Genomic DNA, 22,050 nt, shown 5'->3' on the forward strand with positions numbered 1-22,050 from the left:
TATGCCAATCACCAGCCTCTTACGTGAGCAAGCTACTGGTCCCTGCTTCAAATATTCATTCGCTAACGAATCGCATGGCTTAGCACCGCCGTTGCCATTTTTTTTGTGCATTTCATTTCTCTCCCCCTCAGTTTCAAACTCAGATTTCCTCGGCCCTTTTAATTAAACCATTTCCGGCAACGGCAGCGAACAGTTTCACGGAAATAATCTACATTCAAACCAATCTCAACCGGGGTCGCTCCTGTCTGGAGCAAACACGTCGTCCTGCTGACGACGGTCGTCCTTGTTCCAGTTCTGCTGTTACTACGGACAGCCAACTGGCGCGCCAACCAGCAGGCAGACCAGGTTACAATTACATGTACATTGAATCATTGCTGCAGCCGGACCATGGAAAGAAAGGAATTGAAAGTGTGAGGGGGGGGGGGGAGGCTCCCGCCCGCCACCTTCGGGAATGACTACTACTTACCGCCTCGGTGTGGATGGGATGCACCGCGAACAGCATCGCCGCTGCGAAGCTGGCCACCTCCGACAGGAGCGTTGCGCACATTCTGTAATTGGAAAGAAAAACAGCAAGGATAAGAGAAGCGGAAGGAATGAAGCAGAACAGTTAATATAAATCGTAAATTTATCCTGTTCCCGCCCCCCCAAACCCGGGCATCCAGTCCGCGTTGTAATAGAACAAATGGACACGAGCTGTGTGTTTTGTTTTTTTTTTCTTCGAGTGTTTGACTTTTCGCGTTCTGTCCACTCTGCTCTCGAGTCATCGCCGAGTGCCAAGAGAGACGATGGCTTCGAAGGAGGAAGTTTTGAAAATTAAAATCCTCTGCTAGAAACGAGCGGAATGGACCGGAATTAGCAGGAGCAGCACTCTGCTCTGCAGTGTTGGACGAACACATAAAAGTTCACGGTGTGTACAGTAAAAGAATCATCGGTATTAAATTTTCCCACCCTTTGCGGCCATCACTGCTGATGCTGATGCTGCGCTGCGCTCGGTTGTTTCTTCGTTTTCCCAGCGGAAACATTGCTATAACATTAATTTAATTAGTGTCGGTCGACGCTGGGTGGATAATGAACCCCGAGAGTTTCTGTGCTGGTGAGCTTCCCCGTAGCAATATGCAGTTGGAGTATTTGAGCATAACTTGAGAACATTCAAAAGAGACGTATCACGAGGATAGGGAGTAGCGACGATATTCTAAAGTTTTTTCGTGTTCAGTTCAGAATGTAGGGAAGCATTCGGATAACCGCAAATAGCTTGTTAATCAATTAGTAACCTAGATAGTAAGAAGATGAATGTTCAATTAATTGGAAACATGAGCTGTATGATTTTTGCCCCTCGGAGTCCGAACTCGTATTCGCTAATGAGTATGCAAGATTCAACTAATCGGGTGTTCAAAAGTTTCAAATTATTTCCCCACGTTAAACTTGTGACCATTCGGAACATTTCACGCCGCCACATTGGCTAGAAATTTAAAACGAGCCAACCGAAACGAGCCTCGTAAAATACAATTTGTTTTGCGCTGCCAGCGAAATAACGAAACCGTTATTAAATCCAGTAAAATCTCAAGTAATATGAAAATGTAGTGTTTACGAGGATCTCGAACCACCTCATCCTTCCGCCATGGTTACCAAACGCTACTATCCACCAGTCCCTAGTCTACTTATTTGCGAATCTCCGGGAGTTTGGCCTTTGAAAGCACCACCTAAAATTAGATAACGCCAACAAGAACACAGAATGGAGACACATCGAAGCGTAAAAGTTCCAGCCACCCAAAACAAAAAAAAAGAAACCGGCAGACAGTATAAGCAGCAGCCTCCGTAGGAGGTAGAGGGGCGTTGTATCACAAATAGCTTCCATAAAATAAAGTGGAACTGAAGCGTGGAGAACCGTGGCGAGAGAGCGCGAAAACAATAAACTTGAAAGCGAACTGGCTGGAAAATAGAGAGAGAAAGAGTCTTGCCCGTGGTGGTCTCGCCGTACCCAGATTGCAATTTTCCTTCAATGAAGGAATGATTTTCGCTTGGGAACATGAGAACGGCACACAGGCAACCAAGGATTTCCTCATAAAGTCTTGCATTCCCTTCAGAACTTCGCCAGCCCAGCAGAAGAGAGTCAACGAACGGCTCCGGGTTCCTCTTCCCTCCCAGCTACTAAAGTTCCCGATATGAAGGCAAACCGAACAGTTGGTAGCGAAGAAAAAATATCTACTCTTAAACTAAACATAAAGTGAAACGAGATGCCTGATGGTACCTAGTTTTTTTTTTTTTTTGGTGAAGAGGCGAAGCAACACCCGCCAGTATGTGCCTGCCTCATGGAACGTAACAAAGTTGCATTCACCCGGTGGCTCCAATGAATGGCTCAGAGTAGAACAGGGACCGAAGATTTCAGCTTGGTGCAACTCAGTGGAAAATGGTTCGCTGTTTGAAGTGAAAAGAAGTGAACAAAACAAAAAAAATCCGAAACGGCTAGAGACCGAAAAAAGCTTTTAAGAAGTAAAGTTGTCGAAATAAAATTAAGACCCAAACAGAGCTAGCGAGTGTCTGTGGGTTGCAGCATGGTTCCAGGATTCTCACACGAGCCACCCGCGCTTCCATCGCCGTCGACTGACGTATCATGTTTACCGCCGGGCGAAGAACAATAAACTTGAACTTCAAAAAAAATTCTTTTCGAGTGGCTCCAAACACCAAACAAGTGCTAAGAAGTTTTCCGATTGTGTGGAGCTGACGGAGCTTAAGTTGGGTGTTTGGTGGGAACATCTTGTTGGGATTGGGATGCGGCTTCGTTGAAGCCCACTTCGGTTGGAGTTTAATTTGAGTGCTACTTTAAGACACTGTGTGGTTCGAAATTTCGGTAGTGAAGCTGAGATGAAATTAAACAGTTCCTGGTGCAGTGATTTGTTTACTTTTATTTTCGCAGTAGTTGTTTTTTCGTTTTAGCGGGTTGATTTGACTGCAGCTTATAGCTTAGGGGATCTCGGTCCGTCCCGCGAGACAAAATTTGCAAAATCGGATGAATTAGCAGCTGTCCACTATGGGTCACAAGGGCGGTTTTTCGGTACAAAAATCAATAACTCCCAAACCGTTCATTTTAGAGAAATTATGTCTGAGAGAGTATTTTTGAGAATTAAATTGGCTTTCTTCTAAAGTAAAATGTAGCTAGGGTGGTCCTCTCGAACATTCTTTTCGAAAAATTATTTTTCGAACAAAACGGTATAGCAAGGTACTTACTTCAGCAAAGTTGTAGAAAAATGTTTTTCAAGTAACATTTTCAAATGCATCAAAGTTATAGCATTATCGGTTTTCATGTTATAATTATTTTTCTTCTTTAACTTAGGGTGTTTCTGAAAAAAACAGTTTTTTAACTATAACTTTTTAAATAGTTAGTCTATCTTCATACTCTCAATGAAGCAATTTTAGTACTTTTCATTGCGCATATTTCTGCTGAAGAATGTGAATCGATATCATTTTTCGTTATCGAGTTACGATCATTTTTTTAAAATGAAAATGATAGTTTTCAATTACCTCTAACTCAGAAGGTTGCAAAAAGTAGCAGCTAAATTTGTACTCTTTCGAAAGTGCATCAAAAATACTACAGAATATTTCAAAATCAACTTTTGCTTTTTTGTCCTTCGATGTCAAATATAAACAACAACACCACGAGTCGTGACAGTTTACGACGACTGCTTTGATGAACGCGTGTAGTGCTTTGTATTATTAGTGCCGTTAAAATGGATAAAAGAAAATTGTTTGATCTCTGGAAAGTGACCAAAAGTGAAAATTAAAATAAAATAAAAGTTGTGTTTGAGGAAATTATGAGATCATTTGATGTGGGAGAAAATGAAAAAAATAATTTCGCTCAGAATGCAAAAGTTGTAGCAATTAAAAAATGTAAAAGGTTTGGTCAATTTTGGAAAAACAGTCATCGAATTGAGACGAAAGTGCTCGATAAAAATTCGAAATATTTTGAGAAGCCGTTAACAGTTCCTACAAAAGATTCAAAATGCACTTCCTCCCAAACCAGCATTCACAGAAATTCGTCGCTTACTCAGAACAGAATGAAGGGTAATCCTTAATTCATTCGCTTTTTAAGGCAAAATGGTCTACATTTTATATTATGTCAACACTTCCATTACCAACAGGTTTCACGAGCGAACAAGGAGCTGAGGCTCGAAACTAATACTACCGGAACGATCGACTGAATCACGGTAGAAAGTGTTCAAGAGTCGCGAACATGGAAGATGTTTTCTATAGAGCAATGGACTCGTCTTATCCGGTTCTTGCAGCTAGAAGATCCCAATACAGTAAACGCACTGGAATAAGTTCAATATTGAATGAGTTAGCACTTAATCTTTGAGAAAAGAAACACGATTCAGATAACTATAGCGACGACGATGCTGATGATGTTGATGATTGCGATTATAATAATTATGATAATAAAATAGTTATGTAGAATAGTAAAATAAATATCTGCCTGAGCCTAACGTTTTCAATATTTGTGTACATGTATTTGACAAGCTCACAAAATCATTTAAAAACTCGACTTTTTGATCTAGTAAAGCAGGTGCTAAATGGCAATGACCAGGACTTTAAAAACAGCCGTAAGCTGATGTCATTTGATCATAATGTTGATGTCAACATTTTTCGCTGAAGGACAAAAAAGCAAAAGTTGATTTTAAGATATTTTATAGTATTTTTGATGCACTTTCGAAAGAGTATAAATTTAGCTGCTACTTTTTGCAACCTTCTGAGTTAGAGGTAATTGAAAACTATCATTTTTATTTAAAAAAATGATCGTAACTCGATAACGAAAAATGATATCGATTCAAATTCTTCAGCAGAAATATGCGCAATGAAAAGTACTAAAATTTCTTCATAGAGAATATGAAGATAGACTAACTATTTAAAAAGTTATAGTTAAAAAACTGATTTTTTCAGAAACACCCTAAGTTAAAGAAGAAAAATAATTATAACATGAAAACCGATAATGCTATAACTTTGATGCATTTGAAAATGTTACTTGAAAAACATTTTTCTACAACTTTGCTGAAGTAAGTACCTTGCTTTACCATTTTGTTCGAAACATATTTTTTCGAAAAGAATGTTCGAGAGGACCACCCTAGCTACATTTTACTTTAGAAGAAAGCCAATTTAATTCCCAAAAATACTCTCTCAGACATAATTTCTCTAAAATGAACGGTTTGGGAGTTATTGATTTTTGTACCGAAAAACCGCCCTTGTGACCCATAGTGCTGTCTGCCAAGTAAACAACGGTCCTCGGAAGGAGGACTAAATTTTGCGCCTTTTGTCTCGAAGTGTGTAACGTCAAATCCTCTATTTTGTCTAGTCCAATGTATCAAGCTCCTAACAACGCGTGTTAAATTGTCAGAGATGCAATTTAAATTTCGCATTGATTCCGTTTCTGTCTTGTTCCTGATCTTCTCTTGGATCCCCTAGGTCTGAAGCAGATCAATCGACTATTAACTAAATCAGAGACCGCTGGTAACCGTAACGTTCACGAATACTAATTGCCCTGTAACTATGTATTCTGCCATTCCTATTTTAGTGTGTATTAATGATTGTTTTGTTTGATAATCACAAAAAAAATTCAAGACTTTAGTCGTCACAACTAAGTCACAACTAAGTCACAGAGAACAGAAATCAGTTTCGAACAAACAAGTTTCAAATACTTGTTTTGCCATTTAAACAAATATTTGCTAGACCATTACGACCACCATAACAAAACAGAATGACGACAGAATCACCCTGCTGATGGTAACATCTCAATTGCCTTTGAATGTGCCTTTTACTCAACTTTTACGCTTGAGGATAGAAGTCTGTTCTCTGTGCCGACCCAGAGGGGGAACTTGGCCCTAATCCCACTGCGCTGTCATCGATGTTACGTGATATTCGTTATGGAATATTGCTTGTTTCGGATACATTCAGGGCCGCCGAGAGGAAGAGGGGGGGGGGTGTGACGGTGTGTTTCGGAGTTCTGAAGTTCGTATTTGTAACAGAAAGTAATATTTTGACAAATACTTGTTCGACAAAAAATTATTTGACAATTGAATTAAAAATTCAATATCTTTTGCATAATGTGACTAGAATAGCAAAAATTTTAAACTACTGAATATTGTGTACGTAGCTCACCTGGGTTCGATTCCAAACCCCGCACACAGGAATAGAGTTTTTATTATAGACAATTTTATAACCTGAATGAAGAGGCGAATGACCCTATGATTGAAATTCTATAATCGAAACAAAAATAAGATCAGACTTGTTAGGATTACAAAAATTGAATGGTTTGACTAGAAACCATAAGGTTATCTTCAAATTTCGCCAATATGAAATCGATTTTTTTGATTTAGTGAATTTCCTGTCTTCACAACTGCTGGATTATTTTCGAAAGTAATTATAAGAAATAAAAAAAAAGAAAACTTCACAACCTTCTGTCCAGGGTTGCCACACCGGTTTTTGTAGACGAATTCCAGGTCTTTGTTCAGGTAATTCGGTTTTCACCCGGAAGAATCCGCTACTCTCAGCATCATTTTATAAATCTCTAAGAAGGGCCCATCTAGGTGTTGGTGTTGTTATATTTAAAAAGCGTTCACCCCCATTTGGATTCAGAGTCATTTTACCTCGCAGGACCTTCGCTTCAACAGATCAACGAGGTATATGCTCCTCAGAAAGATTCTCGAAAGACACTGAAGTGTGATTTCACGCCCCCTGGCTTGTTTACTGTGGAACAGAGCAAGGCTCGCTTGGGTTATCATTCACAGCAAGAATGACTGGTGCTTTTGGATTCTTTGTGGATATCCGAGGAAGTGAAATACAACACCCAACTAAATCAACACACCACTGTTCACAAATGCGAAAAATACACCTAAATGTGAATTTACAAATTTTCTTAAATTTTACAAATTCTCGTAAATTCTACATTTTTTTTGTAAATTTCACAAATTTTCTTAAATTTTACAAATTTTCGTAAATTTTACAAATTTTCGTAATATTTACAAATTTTCGTAAGATTTACTATTTTCGTAAAATTTACAAATTTTTGCGAATTTAACAAATTTTTATAATTTTAACAAATTTTTGTAATTTTTACAAATGTTAGTAAATTCTACAATTCTACAAGTTCTCGCAAATTTTACAAATTTTTGCAAATTTTCGTAAATTTTAAAAATTTCCGTAAATTTTATTTATTTTTGTAAATTTTACAAATTTTTGTCGATTTTACAAATTTTCGTAAATTTTGCAAGTTTTCGTACAAATTCTCGTAAATGTTGCAAATTTTACAAATTTTCGTGAATTTCTTTTTGTAAATACTACAAATTTTCGAAAATTCTACAAATTCTCGTAAATTTTACAAATTTTCGTAAATGTTACAAATTTTCGTAAATTTTACAAATTTTCGTAAATATAACAAGTTTTCGTAAATTCTACACATTTTCGTAAAATTTTCAAATTTTTGTGAATTTAACAAATTTTTGAAAATCTCACAAATTTTCGTAAATTTTACAATTTTTTGCAAATTTCGTGAATTTTACAAATTTTTGCAAATTTTACAAATTTTCTTTACTATTTTTTGTTTTTCATTTGGTCCGTTTGTTCCGTTTTTGTTCAATCCATACCTTCCAAATGTCTATTTATTTTCGTCGTTTAATCATTCTTATTTAATTTTTAAATTTAATTTTTTCCGGTTCAATAATTTTTTTTAACTTCTCCATGATTATTTTATTTTTGTTATTTATATCTATTCCTCAAATTTTATGATGACGTTTTATTCACTTTTTCTATTGCTTTAAATATTTCTTGTTTTTAATGTTAAATATATTTTATTATTTTCGATTTATCGAGTTTTTCAGTTTTATGCATTTGTATATTAATGTTTGTATTCTTTTCAGTAGCTTTTTTTTCATTTCAATTGATTCTCAAAATTTTTTTTACCTTTATCGATTTTTGTTTATTATTTCCACCATTTGTTCAATCATGTTCAACTTCTTTAACCCTTTCATGCCCAATTTTTTTCTAGTGCATGTAGGATTTCAAAACTATTTTTCCTTTAAAACGGTGGGGTCAAGAAACTCGAAAAACCTTTTTTCGTAAAGGTAGGTGCTTTCCTTGCAGTGCTAGAAGTGAGCACCTTACCATCCAATGCTCAGTACAATTCTCCTAGAATATTTACAATATTCCAACTGCGTGGTAAACGTAGCCAAAAATAGTATAAATTGATAAGTTTTATCAGTTTTCACTAATATTGCAACATAACGAAGTTATATGAAAAATTCATTTTCCGTCGTCAACGTAAACGGTCCCTGGCAGCACTGCTCCATAGGAGTTCAATCAGACTAATTGCAATAACTTCAGTTCTAGAGCTGATCCTTGTAACCGTTAATACTCAAATGAAAGCCAATAGTCACATTTATAAATACTACAAATTTTCGAAATTTCTACAAATTCTCGTAAATTTTTCAAATTTTCGTAAATGTTACAAATTTTCGTAAATTTTACAAATTTTCGTAAATATAACAAGTTTTCGTAAATTCTACACATTTTCGCAAATTTTTCAAATTGTCGTGAATATAACAAACTTTTGTAAATCTGACAAATTTTCGTAAATTTTACAATTTTTTGCAAATTTTGCAAATTTTCGTAAATTTTACAAATTTTTGCAAATTTTACAATTTGTTTACTATTTTTTGTTTTTCATTTGGTCCGTTTGCTCCGTTTTTGTTCAATCCATACCTTCCAAATGTCTTTATTTATTTTCGTCGTTTGATCATTCTTATTTCCCAATTTTTAAATTTAATTTTTTCCGGTTTAATAATTTTTTTAACTGCTCCATGGCTATTTTATTGTTGTATTTATATCTATTCCTCAAATTTTGACGCTTTATTCACTTTTTCTATTGCTTTAAATATTTCTTGTTTTCGTGCAAATTCTCGTAAATGTTGCAAATTTCACAAATTTTCGTGTATTTCTTTTTGAAAATACTACAAATTTTCGAAAATTCTGCAAATTCTCGTAAATTTTTCAAATTTTCGGAAATATTACAAATTTTCGTGAATTAACAAGTTTTCGTAAATTCTACGCATATTCGCAAATTTTTCAAATTTTCGTGAATATAACAAATTTTTGTAAATCTGACAAATTTTCGTAAATTTTACAAATTTTTGCAAATTTTCCAATTTTTTTACTATTTTTTGTTTTTCATTTGGTCCGTTTGCTCCGTTTTTGTTCAATCCATACCTTACAAATGTCTTTATTTATTTTCGTCGTTTGATCATTCTTATTTCTCAATTTTTAAATTTAATTTTTGCCGGTTCAATATTTTTTTTAACTTCTCCATGGTTATTATATTTTTGTCATTTATATCTTTTACTCAAATTTTATGATGACGCTTTATTTACTTTTTCTATTGCCTTAAATATTTCTTGTTTTCGTGCAAATTCTCATAAATGTTGCAAATTTTACAAATTTTCGTGTATTTCTTTTTGTAAATACTACAAATTTTCGAAAATTCTACAAATTCTCGCAAATTTTTCAAATTTTCGTAAATGTTACAAATTTTCGTAAATTTTACACATTTTCGTAAATATAACAAGTTTTCGTAAATTCTACACATTTTCGCAAATTTTTCAAATTTACGTGAATATAACAAATTTTTGTAAATCTGTCAAATTTTCATAAATTTTACAATTTTTTGCAAATTTTGCAAATTTTCGTGAATTTTACAAATTTTTGCAAATTTTACAATTTTTTGTTTTTTATTTAATGTTAAATATATTTTATTATTTTCGATTTATCGAGTTTTTCAGTTTTATGCATTTGTATATTAATGTTTGTATTCTTTTTAGTAGTATTTTTTTCATTTTAATTGATTCTCAAAATTTTCTTACCTTTATCGATTTTTGTTTATTATTTTCACCATTTGTTCAATCATGTTCGACTTCTCTAATGTTTGCAATTTTTTTGTCTAGATTCCTGTTTCCTTTTATCAATTTTTTATAGGCTCTGCTTTGGTTTTTCTCGATTTTTAATTTTTTTGACAATTGACTTTGATTTGTTTATTTGGTTGATTTTTTTATATGTAGTTTTTTGTACATTCTATCAATATTCAGTTTTCCCATTGTTTTTTTCCATTGATCTTCGTATAGATAATACTTTTAATTTTTGTAATTACTACATTTTTAATCTTTCCATTTCTTAGTTTTATCAATACTATTGACAAAATGGCTCTTTTCAAAGTCACCCAAATTTTCGAAGAGGTTTTTAAAATACTTCAAAGTATTCTACATTTCGCGTTTGGAAGTTTAAAGGTGTTACGTTTACTTAACTACCGGGGTGTTTTCATGTTGGCGAAATCACGGGTGTAAGTATGAGTGGATTATTGCAATTGTATGGTCGCGTTTGTGACCAGGTTTGTGTTATCGCGAAGGCTACGAGCATTTGCACATATATGAGTATAGATAGCGTATAGTAGGTATATACTAATAAAAGGAATCATAACATGCCGAATAAAGACATGCAATCAAACTCGTCTAAACGCAGCAAATGTTGTACATTTACCATTAACGACAATTGCATTTTGTTAGACTTTCGTCATGCTGTGCTGACCGGGAATGAATGATTCACGTGCGTCAGTAAATTCATAATACCCTAATTTGTCCAATCCGACCTTCCCGAAAGAATAGAACCAGAAGCGCAAATTGAACACCGGAAGTATTATACGCCAGTTCCGCATCCATTCCCTGACCCAAATATCACAAATACTCAGACGAACACATACACAGATAGACATACGACAAGTACATTACAATTGGTCGGTGTTAAGTCAGACCGGACTAAGTCGCAAAACATCAAAAAATGAGATAATGATAGCACTGGATAAAGAATTTCGTCAGCTACATTCGACTTTTGCCAGATTTGAAATATGTAACAATAAACAAGAATTAGGGCTAAATTTTACATCCAATGATAATGTAAAGGATGCTGCGATTCAAACTTTAAACTCGTTTTTCTCGAAATCAGTATTTTGTCACTTAGTCCGGTCTGACTTAATACCGACCAATTGTACACTAGCACGAAAAAATAAGAAACTAGGTTTCTACTTATGCATTTATTGAATTAATTTAATTAGTCTATGCACGATGACGAAGTCGACCGATAAATGGACACACAGTGACTCTCACTGTGAGCCCCGTCCACGAACACCCCCATCAAATTGTGGAACAATGTTTGCAAACACAGCACACAGCAAAAGTCAATCCACGTTGAGCCGCCAGTCGGCCACGTCACCGCGCACAGACTAGTAGTTGAGCGTTGGTATGCGCAGGTGCAGAGTATGAAAAAACATAGAACATAAAAAAGGCGCATAAGCCCTCTCCGTCTCCTCGTTGCACCACTATCGAGGCGTAATGCAATAACCATCTTAAAGCAATTGTCTGCTTGAAGTTCTATAGCACTGATGCACGCAATATGCTTGATGATGTTTGCAACACCGTCAAACCCCTCAACCTTGGGGAGGGAAAGTTGAACACTTTACTTATACCTAAAATATTTATACCTAAAGACGCGCAGTCATTTTTTACTGCTATCAGAACCCCGCCACCTCGTTTGTGCTGGCTGGTTTGGGTGTTTCTATTTTAGATAAAAGATTAGCCCGTAAGATTTTTAGCCTAGTGGCCCTACCACTAATTGATTTCTTGTCTGTATAATTCACATCCTTGCTTGCAGTGGGATAACATCCCTCTAAATTTTCATAACTTACTCTATTTAGCAATCTCTAGCTAACTGAATGTTGTTGAAAGGGTAAACATTGATTTGGAAATTTTTATTAATTTCGTTCATTTCATTCCTTCTACACATATTAGTTTGATTGATTTCATTTGTTTTGTTCAGGTTATTTATTTTATTTAGTCTCTTTATTTTATTTTTGGTAATTGATTTATTTATATTGCTTGTTTTAGCTATTTTATTTATCTTTCTATTTTTTTAGATGAGTAAAATTAGACAAAAACAAATTTTTCTCCACTAGGAAGAAAATTGTTAAAAACCACCTTTTCGCGTTAAGGGCACAAAACCTATAACTAAATTAGTTATGAAAAGAGCGTTTCGATTTGGTCTCTTCAGAAACCGACATTATCTCAGTGATAGGGCTTATCTAGCGCCGGATTGACGCTAGCTCCAAAAAGGAATGTGTTTTTGAGCAAACCACTAGTCCTGCGTGATGTCCTTGCACGAAGAGGAGTTGAATTATTAGCTGACGAGAACTAGTGAAATCGTAACATGTGGTTTGGATTAGCAAGCCAATGCAAAATGCACAAATGAGAAACATGACATAGTGCATCTTGCATTGGCTTGCAGAGCCAAACCAAAAATTTCGATTTCACTAGTTCTCATCAGCTTAAAGTTGAACACCTTTTCTTGCAGGACATCATGCAATTTGCTCAAAAATACATCTCGTGGTTTCGTTTTTGGAGCTAGTGTCAAACCGGCACTAGCATTGTCCTGTCACTAAGTTAGTGTCGAATTCTGATGAAACGAAGTCGAAACGCGAATACCATAAATAATTTAACCAGAAACGAGATTATTTCACCAAGGTTCGGCAGATACGTTCAGATGAATTTCTCAACAATATTTGACAGTTGCGAAGGGTGTCCGAAAGTTTTCAAAACATCTTAAAGTAAAGAAATCAGGATTTTTCAAGGGTTGCAAATTCTCGAGATATTAGAGATTTTTTGTCAAGACCAGATTTGCTAAAATCCGAAAAAGTTAAATAATGTTTAAAAAACGCCAATATCATTTCAGCTCGCTTTTCCCCAGAAATATTCATCAATTCAAAATCCTCCCTCCCCACCAAAACACGCTCACACATCCAACTGACTCACCCTGACTGACTGGTTAGTGGTTCAATGTGTTCTCGGTATAAATTCCATTCAAACCCCTCCCACCGCCCGGTCCCGCTCGAATCAAATCCCACCCAAACAAATGGAACTTTTTATTCCTACGCTACGAAATGAAAATGCGAATAATCGACTCTCTCGAGCTTCTGCGTTCAGCTTCCCGACGAATGAAGGGAAACACTTTCTAAAACCACTCGCATCACTATTGCACTGCACTGTGACTGCCGGTTGACTCGATTGGCGCTGTAACAAAACAGCGAGGCGTTATCGAAAGCATGGGGGGGGGGGAGGAAATGGCGACGAGAGTGCTATTTTGAATCGTCGACGCCACAATTTTGCATATACAATATCCATTCAATGGCGGCGGGATTGGCGAATAACTTTTACAGACCGGTTAGCGAATCAGAGCCCCCACCCACCCTTCGCATCCAAGCCATCCGATTCAAATTTAACTTAATTCTAAACGGTACGTATCCCTGATATCCGATCTGTCCAACGCGCAATGTGCAGCGTCCGTCCCCCCTCTAGGGACGGACAGGGTTGGCACTTCTCGGAAATGGGTCCAGCTAAAATCGAGACTTTCACGGTTGAAAAACTCGACTATCGGGAGTCTATTATGGTTGGTGGTCCGAGTTGGAGGATGAGACAGGGTTTTTGCAAATTGTCCATAGTTTTGCTGTGTTTTTTTCTGTGGAAAGCTTATTGTCGCGGTACACGTACATACCTGGAACGGTTCACGTTTGTGGTGCAGCTTTTGGAACGATCTAAAATCGGCGCGGATTGCATAGCAATTGCAATTGGTTTATTCGCGCGTTGGAATATTTTAAGCTGGCGGGGATGCTGGAGAAAGAGAGGGATAGGTGGCCGGTCTCAAACCGGACTGCGGATTTGCATTTGAGCAATAGGTTTCCGGCGCTCTGGCTAGTCCTGACCTGTGCGGTTCCACCGGTGGTTTCAGCATTTCCGTGGTTAATTGTCAGTGAAACGGTACGGACAGATTGTATTGCCGGAAGGTCAGCCGAATTGAATTGAATCGGAAAGTTTATGAAAAACTAATAAGCAGCGGATCGGGGGAACCGTGTTGTGTTCGTTGAAATGAAACAATGCCTGGTGGTTTGTTTTATTTTAACTGCAACATACTACATTTGATGACTGTGTGGCGACGCAACGGTGTCGTTGCAACATAAATTTTGCATCCTCCAAAAAACATCGTGCACAGCAATGTGCCTATATTGCTTCCTTGTGTGACTCCCGATTGGTTGCTAAACTGAGAAGTAACGCGAAGATGGAGCGGGTAAAGGCGCTATAACCTAGGCTCATTAGCCAGGACAGGGCTAAATACTTCTGTCCCATCCCAGGAACCTAGGACCAAAGGAGTGACATTAACCCTCTTAGCCAAGTCAGTTCGAACGATTTATCAAATCTCCATCAAATTAAAACGGTCGGTACGGTTGTCCACGTTTCTTCCTTATTCAAGCTTTGAAATAGTTCGTTGATTAAATTCTTCATTAAATGAATAATTTAATTGCCGTATAATTTTGAATCATCTTCAATTTGTACGCTTGGCCTGGCCGCTTTAATGATTGTGTCACATATCTAATGTACCACAAACATTAATATTGACAAGAAAAATTGTAGGCGAACGTCTGCCATTTTCCAGAATCCCTACATTTATTGTCTGTGTATGTGTAGACTTGACTAGACTAGACTGAGAAGTAACGCGAAGATCTAGGTACTATTTTGCCACACAAATAAAATGCCAGTCAGTCAGCAGACGTCTATTCGGCCGAAGTGCACCTTTAAGCTACCATTCTTTGCCTTCACTGATGTGGGTAAATTCCTTGTTCCACGAAAAGCAGATTCCCGTAAAATTAATACAAATTGAGCGCATCCCTTAAGATCGTCCTAGCTTCCATATTGGAGAAGCACTGTTTCTCATTCGTTGGCCAGTTGATTAAAACCTAATATCTTACTGCAGCTTTTGAAGGGTTGCTATCTCCGACTCAGTCTTAGTTGAAATGCCCAAATGTTTCACACAAGGAAGTCACTTAGGGCAATCGATTTTTGGATTATTCGTCAAAGATCAATGCCAGCATGACGAAAAAAAACTCTACGCTGAACTGAGCTGCAAATTCGACTCCAAGAAGACTGCAACCGTCACCGAGAAGGTAAACAACCTAACAGTAGCTCCAATCAACAACGAAAAAACGGTCAGAGTCCGGACCCGTTAGCTACACGGCTGCCGACTGCTGATTAAACTCGATGGATGATGAAACTTGTGCGAAAACCAAAATTTCAATTAAATCTCTGCTTTCGAAATTTACAAGGCTGCTGCTCGCGGTTTCCAGCAGATTACTGTTTGTTTTCGCTGATGAATTGTTGAAAAAAAAATGATTCGGCAAGGGAACTGTTCCTGAGGCAAGAAAATCATCAACAGCTGTTCTGCGATGGTCCCGGTTACGTTATGGGCAGATCTAACCGGCTGTCATAATAGCAAGCTGAATTCGCAAAATTGTTCACAATTCCATTCAGTAGAGACATATTGGATGATAATGAAGTGGAAACTGAAGATGGAGGGAGCAGTCACTAGCAACATTGGTGGAATTAGGAGGTTAAAAATACACGCATTTGAAAGTGTCCCATTTTAAAATGATCTACCCTTTAATACGTACTATCCTGGTTCTGTCGATTGGTTTGACATGTGCAAACTTGGAATCGCTCTGAAACATTCGAGATTGTGATATCGGAAATATTCCTAAGTGAAAGTTTATTATGTACTATTGATTTCGTACTGATTATGAAATAAGGATTTTCAGAAACTGTATGAATTAACTCCACGGCTATCGAACAAAAGACTGAATTTAACAATTAAGCGCTTAGTACAATGTTAGGAAGTTGTTTTAACAACTACCACTTCATTTCATTTTTTTTGTTCAGAATATTTGAAAAAAAATGCAAATATTCTTAAAACATTTTCTACATCTCATGAGTACTATGACTGGTAGTTTTGCACTTCATCAATTGAATCATGTATTCAAAAATAACCCTCAAATGCGCAATGTTGTCTGAAAACAACATTGCGAAAACCATCTCAAAATTATCATAGTAACATATTAAAGCTCTGAGACAATTTTCAGAAAATCTGAAGAAAAAAACAAGATTGGTTTGCCCCTTTAAGGGTTAAAATCAGTAGTCCAGTCTGCTCTAACTCCGTCAGAAAAGAATACTGTAACCGTGAAAAGCAACAGATTTAAGATTTTTATGTTTACTTGCACGTTGTGCGAAAACAAAGAACGATGTGTTATATTCCTGCAGTGTGCAACTACACCGTAGCGGTTGATGTTAAGTATTGATGTACCCGGTCGTCTATTCGTGCGTACAAGAACAGTAACAAAGAAGTCCCACTAAAGAAAGGTGATATAATATTTGAAAGAAATTCTTTCTACAACGTGGAAAAGTGTTACCAGTGACTACCAGAACTGAAGATATCAAATTATAAGCTCAAGCTACGTACAGCAGATCACGATTCAGTACTTTAAGCAGGCGGCATATCAAACAAGCCGTGTACATGTGCTTGCAAAAATTACCCAGCACTATCAAAAACAGTACATAGTTTTTAATATCTTTGTTTTGAGCAGTTGTTGTCCTTATCGGGAAACATTTCCGTGAAATGGATTATTTGGCGTGAAATTAAAGAGGAATTCCATGAGAAACCGGCCGACCGCAAAATATGACCATCGTCGATTCGAACGAAACTTTGCAGGTGTGTTCGCTGTATGAATCTCCATGATATTCACTGGCAATTGGAAAATTTTGATACAAGAGTAATTTTTCAAAAGGGCGTAAACGTTTCTACGTGTATGAATTTCAAAATTTGTTGTTCGATTACTGTATTTTATACAGCAAAACTATCTGAGAACAAGTTACAGGGAATGAATACTTCTGTCCGAAAAAAATATACACTGAAAAAATGTCATTTTTCAAAAAAAATTATTTATGATAAAAATTCAAATTGCGAAAAAACCCATTTTTTAAAATTTTTTATATTTTATTACCAAAAACCTAAAGAGAAAAGAAACATTTTGATTGTGATTGCATGATGGAGAAAAAATCGGTAAAAAAGTTTTTCTAACAATAACTTCGTACATGTTTTTAAATTTCATACTAATAGACATGCAAAATTGTAATTTTATTACAGAATATAATTCTAAGCACCATTTAAAATCAAAATGCATTTAACAAAAATCTTCCGAAATGCGATAGTTTTCGAGATATTTGAAATGTTGCTGCTTCAAAAACAATTAATTCGTGTAATTATGCTCTTTTTAAAAGTTATTCGCGTTACCCCATCAAAAAATGTAAAAAAATTAATGTTTATCGTTTTAAAGACGTAAAAGCAACCTTTTTAGTGTATTTGGATCATGGAGAAGCTTTCAACAAAAAAGTTTTCCTAACAACAACTTTGACATTTTTTCATAATTCTTACTATTTGCAGTCAAAAATACAATTTTCTTTTTGAATATGATTCTAAACGCCATTTTAAATCGAAATGCTCTTAACAAAAATTTTCTAAAATGTAGTAGTTCTAGAGATATTTTAACTTTTGTTTTAACAACACAATTATTTTGTTTTATTACGACCTTTTCATAAGTTAGTCGCGTTTCTCCATCAACAATAATTGGTTTTTCAAAAGGCCCGTAAACTTTCGTGCAACTTTCTCTTTGACATCAAGGCGATATTGTAAACCATTTGAAAGTTACATGAAAGCAACCAAAATATATTTCAACCATAGGGTCTGTTGATTAAACTATATAGCTGAATCATATGTTGGTTGCTTTCATGTAACTTTAAAATGTTTCACAATATCGCCTTGATGTAAAAGAGAAAGTTAGAAATTTTTTGTTAAGAGCATTTCGATTTAAAATGGCGTTTAGAATCATATTCAAAAAGAAAATTGTATTTTTGACTGCAAATAGTAAGAATTATAAAAAAATATCAAAAGTTGTTGTTAGGAAAACTTTTTTATTGAAAGCTTCTCCAGGATCCAAATACACTAAAAAAGTTGCTTTTACGTCTTTAAAACGATAAACATTAAATTTTTGGCATTTTTTGATGGGGTAACGCGAATAACTTTTAAAAAGAGCATAATTACACGAATTAATTGTTTTTGAAGTAGCAAAATTTCAAATATCTCGAAAACTATCGCATTTTGGAAGATTTTTGTTAAATGCATTTTGATTTTAAATGGTGCTTAGAATTATATTCTGTAATAGAATTACAATTTTGTATGTTTATTAGTATGAAAATTAAAAACATGTACGAAGTAATTGTTAGAAAAACTTTTTTACCGATTTTTTCTCCATCATGCAATCACATTCAAAATGTTTCTTTTCTCTTTAAGTTTTTGGTAACAAAATATAAAAAAATTAAAAAAATGGGTTTTTTCGCAATTTAAATTTTTATCATAAATTTTGTTTTTTTGAAAAATGACACATTTGTTTCAGTGTATATTTTTTTCGGACAGAAGTATTCATTCCCTGTAACTTGTTCTCAGATAGTTTTGCTGTATAAAATACAGTAATCGAACAAAAAAATTTTGAAATTCATACACGTAGAAACGTTTACGCCCTTTTGAAAAGTTGCTCTTGAGTCAAAATAATCGTATTACCTGTGGAAAATATTTAGTCTTGCATGACGGTGAAACGTGTAAAGTTTCATTGGAATCTAAGATGGTCGGTCACGATTTTAAAGATTTTCGGACGGATCTTCGTGGAATTCCTCTAAAGATGATGTACCATCTTGAGTTGCATGGATCGGTTGGGTGATCTTGCTTGATGGCAGATAGGCAGAGCCGCCGAGAGGGTAGGGAAGACGGGGTGTTTCCCCCGGACTCGGAGTTGTGGAAGCGGCCCGAACTTTGAACAGAATAAATTATTCAGATAAATAATATTTCAATAACAATTTATTCGAAAATAAAATTAGTCAAACAGAACTCGAGAAACGAATTCTAAATAAGTTCACAAATCAAGAAAGAACATAATGCTATTTTTCTGCTTTGGTAGAGAACAATTTAGGTAAAAACTATTCTTTGAGCTTGAGCTGGCTGCTACGCCGTTATCGACCTGGACTAGCTGAAGTTGCACAGGGAATAAGTAGATAATTATGTTTGGGACTAGCGAAACATCTTTCAATGTGCAACTTCTGGAAATCCAAAGTGTTTTATTAATAAATACCGGCACCGGCCAGACTCGAACGTAGATCGCGGAAGGAAAAGGAAGGCATTGTTAGTCCGATACTTACCTTTGCTAGAGGCCGTATATACTACTGCGCGCTCCACAAGTATCACGGGAGGAGGATATTTGTTAGTAAGTATAGAAGTTGGATTCTACTTCTTCTTCACCGACGCCAGACAGGTGATTCCGCTGTCCGGACTAGATATCGATGCATCAAATCATGGACCGGAGACCAACGGCTTTACTTCCCTTCCGAAGGAAGACGTGAGCACAGATTTTTTCACCTGAGAAAAATCTCAACGACCTCGGCTGAAATTGAACCCAGGCCAACTGGAATGAGTTGCGGTCACGCTTACCACTTAAAACCATCTTTAGGCGTGAAAAGCACAAAATCCATATCTAAATTAGTTATGGTTTGCGTTTCGAGTTCGTCTCCTCAGAATCCGACACTAACGTAGTGATAGGTACAGGGAATGTCGCATAGTGCTTATTGCATTGGCTTTCAATGTTTCTATTGCATTAATTCTCATCAGCTTAATCAGAATTTTTACTTGTGGAACATCACGTACTACTAGGGATTTGATTATAAACACAAATAGTGTTTTCGATTTTTGAAGGTACTGCGTCGTCAATACGGCACTAACTTAGACCTGTCAATTCCATTACTAATTAGGAAAGAACTTGAAAATCCACGAAGAAAACGATTCATAGTAATTTCTTTTGCTCACTTAAAAAATGAAATACGAGAACCTGAAAGTTTAATTTCATCTTCAACCAACTTCCCAAATTTAAAGAATTTTTGCCATTTTTTTAGAATTTAGTCGGAAAAATTTTATATTTTTCATATAATCAAGAGTTTCTATTCATTGCAATTTTTTTCACTTACTCTATTATTTCTTATTTTAATTTTCAGCATTTGTTGTTGTTTCTTTTTCCATTTCATCCAGGTTCTTCGTCTTTCTATTTTTTCCATGTATTATTGTTTTACATTTTGTTTTATATAGGTATCTTGCTTTATATTTTCCTTTCTATATTTTTACAATTTTTTTCAGATGCGCCCATTTTTTTATATCAGTCCATTTTTTTCAATTCATTTCACCTTTTCATGTGTTTTAATTTTTGCGTTTTATCTATCGTTTAATTTTTGTTTAATTTCTCATTTGTTTGTTCAATTCATTACCTTAAATTTATTGAATTTATTTCACAATATTTTAATCCCTACGATAATTTTCGTATTCTTTATATTTTTTAATAATCTTATTTTTTTTTTCAATTTCGATTGTAGAGGTTTTAACCTTAAGGTCGTTCGCCTCTTCAGGTTAGAAAAATCTCTACCCCTATGTGCGGGGTTGGGATTTGAACCTAGGTGAGCTGCGTACAAGGCAATCGATTTACTAACTACGCTATGCCTGTCCCCAAAACCTATTTTAGTATTATCTCTATTCGCACGTTCTGCCATATTTTTCATTATTAGGTCTCTCATTTTCAAAAAAAAATTACTTTTTCTACTGTTTCGTTTTTGTTTTTTTTTATTTTGTTGTGAAGTTTTCTGTTCTTTATTTATCAGTTTTGAAATTTATGCTGTTTTTCAATATTTATCAATTTTTCTTTATTGTTGTTATCCATTACCTTTAGCACTTTCCTTTTTTGCCCATTTAAACAATGTGGAATTTTATGTTATCCATTTTGTTCATTTAATCATTTGAACATTTTTCCATTATTTTAGTTTGATCTTTTTGTGTTTTGTGCATGTTTTCAGTGTTCCATTTCATCTAATTTTAAGTTTTATTTTAAGCGAATTTATTTATTAGTTAACCCATTTATTTTTTAGTTTTCTCTTATTTTCTTTTTCGTAATATTCCTATTTTACCCATTTCGTCTAGTATTTCCACTTTTACCTATTTGAACCATTTTGATTTTACATGTTTTCTATGATATCTCTTTTGTCTGTCTTAGGGCTCTTTCCACTTGCTCCTGCATTCTATATTTTATCCTTTAATCTAATCCGTCCAATTGTCTCCCTTTATTTCTACTTCTATTATTCCATTGCACTTATTCAGTTTTAAATTTGTTCGTTTAAAAAATAAATCCACTTTTTTATTTTTTAGCGCTACAAAATTTGTTTATTTTACGGCCTTTCTTTATCATTTCTTCTATTTTGAAATATTTTCAACAATTTTTCCGTTTTCCTGTTTTCATTCTCACCATTTTTTTTATTTTATTACAATTTTTTATATTTTAAACATTTTGTCTTATTGTTATTTATAACTCAGTGGATCCATTACGTTAATTTCTATATTTTTTTTACTTTTTGTAGCTTTGCTTTTATTTTTTATTTTTTATTGTTATATTCATTATTCTTCCTTTCCTTTTGCTGTTTTCCATACTAATTATTTTTCATTTTACTGTTGACCTGTTTTTCATTTCAACCATTTTGCAATATTTGTCCAATTTTAGTCTGATTTCCTTCGTTTAATTTGATTGTTTCATTTCCACCCAGTTTTTTACGCAAGGGATACGTACCGCGTAAAAACTGTGTAAAAACCGTTTATTCTAAAATCCGCGTATAAAAACCCCCAGCAAAAGACTTCGAATATTTTTGTAAGTTTTTTTGCACGGAATTCGTAATTGACACGGTTTTTGAAAAAAATATTTAAGTCCTTTTAATGCATTCCAAAATTCAAAACTACTTTGAAGATTTTTGGAAAGATGGAAGTGATGGGTCTGGAAGACTCCTTATGGCCTGTACCTCAACAATATAGGTATATTCGGAATGGACTTGCCGAGTAGGTGTCAGAAATTGATTTTTGACGCCATTTTGAAATCTAAAATAGCGAATTCCGATTTAGCAAAATCCTCTATAACCCAGTCAAAATGGGTATTTTCGGATTGGTCCTGACGAGTAGGTTCCAGAA

At 35.0% G+C, this 22,050-nt stretch overlaps 1 protein-coding gene across 1 annotated transcript in view; it reads right to left on the reverse strand.

The window, feature by feature from the left end:
- The window catches only part of LOC131689747 (protein O-mannosyl-transferase Tmtc3-like), a 731,596-nt gene that overhangs the window by 473,460 nt on the left and 236,086 nt on the right, over nt 1–22,050 (reverse strand). Inside the window, exon 4 of the mRNA XM_058975042.1 lies at nt 467–548. Within this exon, the coding sequence (XP_058831025.1) occupies nt 467–548 (82 nt within the window). The remainder of the gene's footprint in view (nt 1–466; nt 549–22,050) is intronic.

The sequence above is a fragment of the Topomyia yanbarensis genome, chromosome 3 (genome assembly GCF_030247195.1).
Source record: "Topomyia yanbarensis strain Yona2022 chromosome 3, ASM3024719v1, whole genome shotgun sequence".
In the NCBI taxonomy this organism is placed as follows: Eukaryota; Metazoa; Arthropoda; class Insecta; order Diptera; family Culicidae; genus Topomyia; species Topomyia yanbarensis.